The following is a 10,880-nucleotide window of genomic DNA, read 5'->3' on the forward strand; positions in this document are numbered from 1 at the left end:
ACAGCAAAATACAGAATTCTGATGTGCAAGGTTGGCTGGTGCAGATAGCGGCAGTACCTGGGCTGGAGGCCCGTTTCGAATTTGCCGACACATACACACGATCAAGCACGCAAAGACCGCGTTCCCACGCCGTCGAGGTGCGCAGCCTGGCACCAGACAACGACGCATGCAGCCTTCGCACAGGCGAGGCGACCATCGTCGGCGGTGGCGTCACGGGGCCGGGCGCGGGAACGCTACGCCCGCTTTTCACACACTGCTGCGTTCGGGACCAAACGAGCCAACATCATCGGCCACGGCGCTATGAATCGTGTCAGCCCAGTCACGAGCGCCGCGTGTGTCCCGCGCCCGGCCGCACACACATCAGCGGGCCTTCTAGAACCAACTCGATATTACGGCCCAGACTCGCCGACGGGGTGGGCCCACGCGTCAAAACCCAGGATTCCTCGCGTGGGCGTGCGTATATAGATCTCAGCCCAGAGAGACAGAGGACGTGTACCCCAAGAACCAGAGAGCCAACCAACCCAACCCCTGAGCATCTCCGGCCACGCATCCGCTAAGCACACGCAAACAGCCGCCCCCACGATACTCACGAGGCTTCTTCCCCTCCGTGCGCTCTCTTCTTTCCCCCGTCCCATGGCCACCCCAGCGACGACGCCGGCGACGATGCGGGCCGTGCAGTACGACGCCTGCGGCGGAGGCGCCGTCGGCCTCAAGGTAAACAGTTACTGTTCGGGATAGCGGGTCGAAGCTTGTTAGTTTGCTTTGTGTTCTGGTCGGCGCGCGAGATTGGTATCCTTGGTGCCAAGGATGATTTGGGCGATTCACTGGCTAATTGACTACACTTAGTACTAAGTATTAGAGTATATGTTAGGAACCCCTTGGTGGAGATCGCAGTCAGTTCACTTGAATCCTTTCTTTTGAATTGTTTTTTATGGCAAGACAAATAGCCAAGTAGCTAGCTGTAGCTTACTCAAGTAATAAAACTTTGCTCTAGCGGCTTTTGCTGTATAATTTGTGATGGGCACTCGGTGGTTGTATGATCTATTGAGTAATTTAGTGGTTTCTATGGTGGTCGTGTGTTGCACTAGCTAGATATATTCTCTCTTTCTCGTGTCTACTTGGCTTTAGGAGTGGTTAAGATGTGTTACAGTGGAATTAGTTAAATAGGTCGCGCATACCTGCTGTTGGATGCTCGGAAAAGCACTGCACAATAGTTTTTGTATTGTGACCCATGAGTCAGCACCCCTGGATCCCAAACATATTCCGATGACGAGTCAGTCGGAAATTTATTATTTAAAAGTTGCACATGTCTGGTGTTAGATGATTGGAAAAGCACCAGAGACAACTTATTGTAAATTTTAATAAGATTGAGATGACCAAGTCAGTTGTGTGAGCTCCCATTGTGAGTCAATCGGTCGACGGGGGATTCTTTTCACAAGAACCCTATTTTAGCCTAGAGAGGTTTGCCGGACAGCTTGATGCTTATACCGCTTAATTAATTAACAAACAAATCAAAGTAGTTTGTTTTTTAAAAGAAAGGAGAACAGTAAACATAATATTTCCTTCTTCCATGAAGATGAACCAGTAGAACCTATAAACCTGTGATTCTGAAATCTCTCTAATGCAGCATGTAGAAGTCCCCGTCCCTTCAGCAAAGAAGAATGAGGTCCTGCTGAAACTGCAAGCTGCAACCATCAACCCAGTTGACTGGAAGATACAGAAGGGGGACATGCGGCCTCTGCTGCCTCGTAGACTGCCTTTTATCCCAGGTAACTATCCTCATTCATAGTGCCACTGCGTGGATGCTAGCCATTTTCTATCAACCATGGATTCTGTTTGGAGGTTTCCTATGTAGAGAACAAAATAGCACCAAGCGTAGTTATGAGAACGTTATTTCATCATGTCAGTCTTGCTATGTTATTTTGTTCTTCACCTTTAACAACTATCCAGGATGTCTCTTATCTGATAATCAGCTTATGATAAAGATAGCATATGTGTGTGTGTGTGTGTGTGTGTGTGTGTGTGTGTGTGTGTTTGTGTGTGTGTGTGTGTGCATGAAACAACTTGCTGATAGATGAACTTGCTGATAGATGCATCTCTTCTCTACTGCTCCTTTTCTTGCAGTGACTGATGTTGCAGGAGTAGTTGTTGATGTTGGTCCCGGAGTGAAAGGTCTCACAGCGGGTGATCAAGTCGTCGCCATGCTGAACTCTTTTGTGAGTGAAGTTCACTCATGACAACACATTTCCATGTTTGTCATCTTCATACTTAGAAAGAAGATGATTTCAGAACAAATTCGCTTCTTTTAAAGAAAAACAATATTGCTGTAAACTCGTTAATGTGATAATGTCTTTTGCTGTTACAGAACGGAGGTGGACTGGCAGAGTATGCTGTAGCATCCGCAAACCTGACCGTCAAAAGGCCAGCTGAGGTTTCTGCAGCTGAGGGTGCTGGGCTTCCTATTGCTGCAGGCACTGCGCTCCAGGCACTGAGGTCCATTGGTGCCAAGTTTGACGGCACCGGCAAGCCATTAAACGTGTTGGTCACCGCTGCCTCTGGCGGCGTAGGCCTGTACGCGGTGCAGCTTGCAAAGCTAGCGAACCTTCATGTTACCGCCACCTGCGGCGCACGCAACATGGATCTTGTGAAGAGCTTGGGCGCAGACGAGGTGATGGACTACAGGACCCCAGAGGGGGCGAGCCTGCAGAGCCCCTCCGGCAGGAAGTACGACGGCGTGGTTCACTGCACCATCGGTGTCAGCTGGTCGTCTTTCCAGCCATTGCTCAGTGATGCCGGGAGAGTGATCGACATCACCCCCAACTTCTCGGCCATCCTCACATCTGCGCTGCACAGGGTGACATTTTCCAAGAAGCGCCTGGTGCCCCTGCTCCTGTCGCCCAACAAGGCGGACCTGGAGTTCTTGGTTGGGTTGCTCAAGGAAGGCAAGCTGAAGACGGTGATCGACTCGAAGTTCCCGTTGAGCGACGCAGGCAAGGCGTGGCAGAGCAGTATCGATGGCCATGCCACTGGTAAGATTGCCGTTGAGATAGAGAGCTGATCGTCGTCGACGCTTGCTAGTATTACAAAAGGACTTGCATACAGACAGTGGACGTGAATACTTATTAGGATGTAATCATACAGACTAGTCACTTGTGCGTTTGTTTATTGGGGTGATGTTCGTTTATTCAGCTTATTATATTATCTTGTTAAAAGGGTATTGAGAGATATGAGTTGCAACAAACTGTATATGGCTATCGTAAACAATAGCATTGTGCTGTCAAAAATACAGTTCGCTCTTTGCTGATGCTTTGTGAACCACCACAAAGTGCTGCAGTGGTCATCTGTTGGCCAGAATTCAGTATCACCTTCAGTTTTTTCTCGATCCAAACAAAGAACCGTTGACCTCTGCAGAAGAACAAATCGTATACTGAGAGCCCAAAGCAGAACAGTAGGGGCGTAGGACGTCTCTTGAATATAGCAGACCAAATTAGGAAGTTCAATTCCAAAGCACAGGGACTGTGATGCCATTTAGTCGTTCCAGAAAAAGGGGTTTGGTGCACTAATTTTTTTTAAAACGAGGCAAAAGATTTGCCATTTTTATTGAATAAGAGAGGAGTTTAGAGTTGATGGCCAAAGGCCTGATTACAGGCCACTGCTCTCGCAGCATAATATTACACAAATGCTTTGCGCCCGCAAGGCTTCAAAGCGAGCATTCATCTTTAATCTTGACGACTAACACTCCTACCAGGACCGCGGTATTACGGAAAACCCAAGCGTTTCGCTCCATCCAAATCTCCGAAGAGACAAGCAACTCTAAACAATTACCCACACCAGTTAATAAAAACTGAAGTTGACTTGCACAGCAAATCAAGCTCGTGACGATACGGCGTAAACTACTTGTGCTCCGTCTTGTGCGAATCAGGTGACCTAGTTTAAATAATCAAAAAGGCTAAAAATATGACATCAGATATTAGATAGTGGCAAATCAAACTTTTTTATCAAGTTATGTTGTGCGATGACAAATTTTCAAAGCAAGCAATGTTTTAAGCAAGCATTGCCCATGCTTGCTTTACAAAATTGCCATCCACAAAACAACATAATTTGCCATCTCAGGTGTTCGATTTGCCATGCTAAAAAAAACTGATGTTCGAATTGTAACATAATATGTAAAGAAAATCCAACAACGCATCAGCTCAAAAGAATGCCAAAACTTACTAGGACTGCATCTGAATAGATTGTAATATTCTACAATTAGTAACCAATATCACCATTGCTTTCCTTGCCACAAAACAAGGAGAGCATCAATTTATGACCTGAATACGCTGACAACGACCGCACATGAACCCAGCTCACGACACACCATTTTTGTGAATCTTAGTACGTTCAACGACAATGAAATAGCAAACTTCTACCAACGCATAGCTACCAAACTCACTTTGCAGCTGCCCGGGCACCACCACGCCCGCCGGTGCCAGAGTGATCAACCCGCTGGTAGCCAACATCACCTCCACGACCTGAGCCGCCTCTACCACCGCCTCTGCCTCCAAAATCAGATCGATAGTTGTTGTACTCGCCCCTTGCATAGCCTCTCCCTCCAGTGTAACTACCACGGCCTCTCATGCCTTCACCTCGGAAATTACCACCTCTACCCGGTGGAAACCTTCCCCTGCTACTACCTGAAGCCAGAAGAAAATAGCACATGTATCAATCAACTGAAGAAAAATGGCAGACACCCGTCATTAGTTTTTCAAGCAATACAGAAAATGTAATTTGTCATATTTCAAATAAAAATAGATTATGTACAAGCAAGGGTGGGTGCTTCAGTTTAGGTTTTAGCCACATGTGCATCAAAATAATTCAGCAATTAGATATGTGTGCTTCATCTTCATCTCAGAAATTGTAATTTGTTCACAATACACACAAAAATACACAGAATACCAAAATGCAAAGTGGCAAGCAGTGGGCTGGAATAATATTTAATTTAAACTGGAACAAATGAAAGTGCTAATAATAATACATGTAAGCCAAATATATATATATTAGCGAGCCTATATATATATAGGCTCGCTAATGTGAGCAGGAGCGCAAAGCGCTAATTCTACGCTCCGGCTGGACACCAGACCGGCTACGCATGTGTCGCACTGGTCGTTCGAAAAAATCAGCAATTTTCCCCCCGCATGGTGGTAAAATCGATGGACACTATAGTAACTGAATTGTTTTCATTACCACTGGACGCATCTATTCCCCGCCTCGCCACGACCACATAATTAGTCCATGTGGTACATAGTAATGAGCCATGGGAAAAGTAGTAACGGAAGAAAATATGTTACTGTTGCACCTATTCTTCCTTGTCTCCACATAATTATCTGCCTCGTAGTAAAATTGGTGTAAAATATAGTAATAAAGTATATTCTGTTACTGCAATGTAAAGTAAAATATAATATAGTAATTCCATTACTATTTCCAGTTCTTTTACCAGGTTAGAAGATTGGTTGGTTTGCCTCACGGAGAATGGTGCATGGCACGTAGTAATAGATTAAATTCTATTACTATATTTCCTTGCTACTTTACCGGGTTAGAAGAACGACTCATCCACGGAGCGGGGTGTCGTGCATGACGAGTCGTAACCAATTTAAATCCGTTACTTTTTCTTGCATATGGTATTACCATCCCAAGCAATACGAGTCACATTCCAATTCTTTTTACCCTCGTAAGATTAGCGAGACGAATGTGGGTGTGTGGAGTGGTAATCAAAATTAAATTCATTACTATATTTACTACTTGCTTTTACCCTCACACAATTAGCGGGGTGGGACTGCACTGACTTAGTGGCGTGGTACGCGGGTGGTTAGCGACCGGCGCACAGAATAAGAACTTTGCGCTCTCGCTCAGTTTAGCGTCACCGTATATAAATAAATATATATATTATATATATATATATATATATATATATATAGGCTGGAATAATATTTAACTTAAACTGGAACAAATGAAAGTGCCAACAACAATACATGTGAGCCAAATATATAGATATATATATATATACATGTCAAACATTGAAACTTCAAGCATAACTACATCACAACGGATATGTTATGCATCCATTGTCATTATTATCATTAAATAAGAAACACTATATATATATATATATGGAATTTCTCCCAGAAGACCAAAACCTTGTACATTCTTACATTTTTTACATTCAGGGTTAAGTTGAACTTTCAGAAACATACCACGTGAACCAGGAGTTCTTTTTTCTTCGACGTGGCATGGTCGGTCATCAATCGTCACAGGAGAAGCCTTCAGAATAAGAGTTAATCAGATAAAATAAAAATGCAAGTATGGAGCTTATGAAATTGATATGGGCAGTCATGGAAGTTGATTCATTAAGAGAAGAAAATAAAATCAGAAGCATAACTAACAATCCAGGAACATGTGTGGTCCAAAATAAGCACTGTAAACTTAATTGGAATCGGATTACTCCGGCAATGTAAACGGCATGACCAAAATAGGAAACTTGTTTGGCTTCAGCCACGGACTGTAACATAATCAATTCTTATCTTGTCTCTGGTATGCTCTGTTGGGTAAGATAGACCAAAAGAAAATAAAAAAAATAGATCTCACATTGATTTAACCAACCCAATCAATAAAAGAAATCCGATTGATCCAGCATCAATCTCACAAATAACAACAAATTGACCAAGCCAGCAGCACAGAAGAACGGAATCGAAGCAACCCAAGACCTGCACCCTCGGCTGATCCACCGCATCTACAGCAATGCCAGCTCCATGGCTTCCTCCCACCACCACGGCACAACACAGTTCGTTCGTAGCCATTCAAGTTCATGCAGTAACGAATATCAGAGGTCGACACTGCTCTTTCCATGGTGGTGCTTCTCATATGGAGCGACGATGTCGCTGCTGCTTGGCGGAAAAGAGGACAGAGGAAGAGATCCAGGTGTAGGGGATGCGGTGAGTGGGATATGTGATGGAGGGGAAAGGGGATTCGGGTGCAGGAAGAGAGACGAGCAATGCAGCATTTTCTGTTTCAGAATGAGGTGGGTGTAATCACACATAAATAGAGGTGTTATCCGATTACATGGTATTCGTTTATAGCCCAACTGAACAAACATATGTAACAGACTCAAGTCATCAAAACTACGAACCAAACAAGATCTAGGATTAAGAGTGCGAGAACAAGTGGAAGCAACAATTAAATGTCAGTCACATAGTAGCATATGACTAGAAATAATTATCGAACAAAAGAAAACAAGATACATTCCTCAAGAACCTTGTAAATTGAACACCAAAGAACAAGTGGAAGCAACAATTAAATGTCAGTCACATAGTAGCATATGACTAGAAATAATTATCGAACAAAAGAAAACAAGATAAATTCCTCAAGAACCTTGTAAATTGAACACCAAAGAGCATGGAATAACATTCTCTACAGATAGTCAGATAGCGAACAACTCATGCATGTGTTAGGGGATTGAGAACAGGGTTTGAAAATCTCCAACTCACGCATTCTCTAACTAAGTTGTAGCACTACTTTTTTAACTATGTATACATCCATCATTCCTGCTAGCATGTCTATATTACGAGTAGGTGATACAAACTTTATCCACTACTAGTCAATAACTCCATACATCCATCCTTCCCTGGTGGGAAATGAAAGGCAACACCAATCTAATATACTTCCTGCTGCTCTCCATTTCCCATGATCATTTGGACCAGAAATCGAAGGCAGCACCAATCAAGTACATAAACACAATGAACTTGCTTTGTTTTTAGTAGTTTAGGTAAGACGAAGTTTAAAAAACAGAGTTTCAAGGCAACAGGCATGTAGAAGGAAAAAAGAAGTAAAAGAATGCTATGCTCATGCTTGTATAGTTAAACAAACATCTACATCATCCAAAACAAACTCACTACAGGCATTCCCATTAACTACACACAGATTATGTAACTAGAATAAAAATTGGAAAGCATCCTTCAGTAACAGAGAGCAAGCTGATGATTTAATAGGTAGACTGAAATTACCGCTAGTGCACTTTGAACTGAGCTGGCATCCTCAAACTCTATGAAGCCATAGCAGAACCCTTGAATCTGTGTTTTCAATTGATAATACAAGAGAAGATATTACAAGTTATTTTACTGAAAAAAAAACTCATCATCATGTTGAGAGAAGAAAACGTACCTTGTGGCTTCTAACTTGGATACCATCGTGTTTAATAGTACCAAATCTTTTGAACTCCTCTTCTAATTGGCTAGGTGTGGCATGTAAGGGCAGATTTTTTACATACACCGCAAGCGCATCAACTTCAACAAATATTGTCCAGTATTTCTGTCAGATGTTAGTGTACTAAGAAGGTTTTCAATGCAATATTGGATTTAGATAATACCTTCTGGGTCTTGAATGTTGCTGCTCTCAGGATTAGGACTGAAAGTTGGAGCATCAACAGCGACAGATGGGGCAGGAGCAGGAGCTTGCTTCTCCAGTTTTGGTGGTGCAGGCCTGTAAGGAACTGCGGAATTTGGTGGCAGAACTGCTTTCATGACTTTGACCTGGAGCAAAACAATAATGCAAAGGTAATGAGAATCTCAAAAGGTGAATTCATAAGCCAACGTACATATCATCCGCAACATCAACAAGCTTCAAACAATTCATCAACCAAAGGCACTAGATAGACAACAGTGATGTACATAACATGTATTTCCATTCATGTTCCCCGGCAAAAGATAAAAGTAAGAAAGCTCACTAATATTTATTGTGCTGCTCTGTAGTATTTTCATTCCAGAATCAGTTAAGCAACAACAATAACCTTAAAAGTGAGACCATAGAAGCTTCATGTAAACATTTACTCTCCAGATTTTAATAAAGCATTAAAACCCCATAAAAATTTAACTACTGATTAAACATCTTTACACAAGATTTCAATATATGCAGAACTTAACACTGACAGTTATATCTTTTCACTTATGCTCAGATTTAAGAGACTAAGAAATATAGTAATATACACAATTTAAATATCAGAAATAGATGATCTAGATGAAAAATAACAGTTATCCAAAACCTACAATTGAAGCGTACGACTTCTTAGGGGCCTCCTCATGTGGTACAGGGGGAGCCGAAACCGGTATGGAGGCTGCTACATTATTTGGCACTTCATCTATGACCTCAGGAACCGGTGTTTCCTCCACAACAGGCACCTCCGTGTCATTCGGTGGGTTGTAAACCTCCTCCTTGGGATCCTCCTCCTCGTTGGTATGAGGAACAGACTCAGAGAGATCCGGCTCTGGCTGCGGCGAAGCCTCTACAAACAGGACAATGTGCAATTTAACAAAGGATCACGTGGTTCACAAGTAAATAAAAATATAGATCAAGATGTTACACACAACGCACCCTGCTCGCGAGGCACACTCTCCACGGGGGCAACAGTACCATTTGCCAGGGCGGCAGCAGGGGCAACCACTGCATCCAACTCCGGTGCCGGCTGCTGCTGCTGAGGTGGCGGCAATGACGGGTCGGCCTCACCCTGCCCGACATAACGTAGTATGTCGTTGAGCACGAAGTAACCCTTCTCCTGCGGCGCGAGGAAGAAGGACTGCGCGAACTCGCGGCAGACGTCGTCCTTCCCTGTGAGGTGGCCCGTGACGAGCACGGTCACACCGCCACATAGCGACTCCTGCGCGTCCACCCCCCTGATCTCCGCCCGCGCGATGTCCATGGACATGATCTTCTCGTTAATCGCCTGCAAGAAGAAACCATTCAGAACCCCTGAGAAAGTCTCCCAACATTCTAAGGCCCCCAGATGCCCAGATCTGAACCGAGGAAACAACGGACGGGGAGTGAGCGGTACCTCCATGGTGGTGACGGTGTCCATGTCGGCGCCGGTGGTGGCGGGGCGGCCGATGCGGCTGGCCTCCTGGTAGAAGCGGAAGACGAGCTCCGGGGACTGGTGGAGGATGTTGTAGTACTGCTGCACGAAGGCGTTGCCGACCTGGAAGACGAAGACCGCACACGAATCGGGTCAGGGCGGATCGAGTCGGCTCGGCAACGGACGGATCGGGAGGCAGGGAGAGTCGCGAGCTTACCACTTGCGCCGGCGGCGTCGGTCCTGGCGCCGCGGCGGGGGCGGCGGCGGGCGGAGGCGTCGGCGCGGCCATCGTAGGAGGAGGAGGGGCGAGGGTTTTGGCAGGGGGGAGGCGAGGTGCGGGAGGAGGGTTTCTCCGGGTGGCGTCGCGTTTCCCGCAAAATTTGGCCAAGGGAGGAAGAGAGGGGGAGGGGCGGCGGCGGCTGCGGGGGTTATACGGGAATGGGAGGGAGAGTGGTGGAGGGTCGAGTGGGGTGAGGCCAGGGCTGCAGGCGCGGGGGCGAGCCCACGGCCGTTGCGTGGGAGATTCGACGGCCGCGATGGGACGGAGCGGGAGTGCGTGTGTTCTCCCCAGTGGTTTTTGCCCATTTGGGGTTTCGGCCAGTGACACTGATCCGTGATCTGCTCCAGCCGGCCGCTACGGCTGGGCGCGGATGTGCTTTCGGTTGCCGCGATGCGATGGTGATCTGATCTGACGCACGCCACACCGGTGTAACGTGTCAGACTGGGATTTGAATTAGACTTTGACCAGCCCCAACTCCACGAAAAGGTGGAGCCTCCCCAGTGGCCCAGTCCTACATTGTGTACTTGTGTCGCTCTGTTGTGATTCGTTTGGTAGTTTTTGAAAATTATTAGTATATATGTATGAAAACATGTATAAAATGTGAGGTCCACTGTCAAAGAAAATTGTAAAATGTGAGGTCCTAAGTTTTTCGCCTGTCGGCTTCCATCTAGTATTTCTCTCCTCTCCGAGGACTAATTCCATCGCGTGTTCACCGTTATCTAG

At 45.4% G+C, this 10,880-nt stretch overlaps 2 protein-coding genes across 3 annotated transcripts; one reads left to right on the top strand and one right to left on the bottom strand.

Moving 5' to 3' along the window:
- Positions 1 to 422: 422 nt before the first annotated feature.
- On the top strand, positions 423 to 3,354 carry LOC123053096 (chloroplast envelope quinone oxidoreductase homolog). Its single transcript, XM_044476493.1, has 4 exons — positions 423 to 714; positions 1,628 to 1,769; positions 2,125 to 2,216; positions 2,366 to 3,354. Exons 1-4 carry the CDS (start codon positions 634 to 636, stop codon positions 3,056 to 3,058), a joined length of 1,008 nt encoding a protein of 335 aa, XP_044332428.1. The 5' UTR covers positions 423 to 633; the 3' UTR covers positions 3,059 to 3,354.
- An 839-nt stretch (positions 3,355 to 4,193) lies between these two features.
- On the bottom strand, positions 4,194 to 10,338 carry LOC123053095 (nuclear transport factor 2). 2 transcript variants are annotated; one of them, XM_044476492.1, is made up of 9 exons: positions 10,095 to 10,338; positions 9,860 to 10,000; positions 9,403 to 9,751; positions 9,078 to 9,313; positions 8,402 to 8,564; positions 8,197 to 8,318; positions 8,040 to 8,105; positions 6,234 to 6,300; positions 4,194 to 4,676 (listed from the first exon to the last, which is right to left on the bottom strand). In XM_044476492.1, the coding sequence occupies exons 1-9, from the start codon at positions 10,164 to 10,166 to the stop codon at positions 4,432 to 4,434; spliced, it is 1,461 nt and encodes a 486-aa protein (XP_044332427.1). In that variant the 5' UTR covers positions 10,167 to 10,338; the 3' UTR covers positions 4,194 to 4,431. The 2 variants fall into 2 exon arrangements, with proteins under 2 accessions (XP_044332427.1, XP_044332426.1); XM_044476491.1 differs by having other exon boundaries at positions 9,403 to 10,000.
- Between the last annotated feature and the right edge of the window lie 542 nt (positions 10,339 to 10,880).

Source organism: Triticum aestivum, chromosome 2D, assembly GCF_018294505.1.
Source record: "Triticum aestivum cultivar Chinese Spring chromosome 2D, IWGSC CS RefSeq v2.1, whole genome shotgun sequence".
In the NCBI taxonomy this organism is placed as follows: Eukaryota; Viridiplantae; Streptophyta; class Magnoliopsida; order Poales; family Poaceae; genus Triticum; species Triticum aestivum.

Coding starts and splice junctions, on each gene's coding strand:
- LOC123053095 (XM_044476491.1), bottom strand. CDS start 10,166: ATGGCCGCGCCGACGCCTCCGCCCGCCGCCGCCCCCGCCGCGGCGCCA. Junction 8,565..9,077: donor AGAAGTCGTACGCTTCAATT/GTAGGTTTTGGA, acceptor GTTTTGCTCCAG/GTCAAAGTCATGAAAGCAGT. Junction 8,319..8,401: donor CAACATTCAAGACCCAGAAG/GTATTATCTAAA, acceptor TATTTGTTGAAG/TTGATGCGCTTGCGGTGTAT.
- LOC123053096 (XM_044476493.1), top strand. CDS start 634: ATGGCCACCCCAGCGACGACGCCGGCGACGATGCGGGCCGTGCAGTAC. Junction 1,770..2,124: donor TAGACTGCCTTTTATCCCAG/GTAACTATCCTC, acceptor CTTTTCTTGCAG/TGACTGATGTTGCAGGAGTA. Junction 2,217..2,365: donor TCGCCATGCTGAACTCTTTT/GTGAGTGAAGTT, acceptor TTGCTGTTACAG/AACGGAGGTGGACTGGCAGA.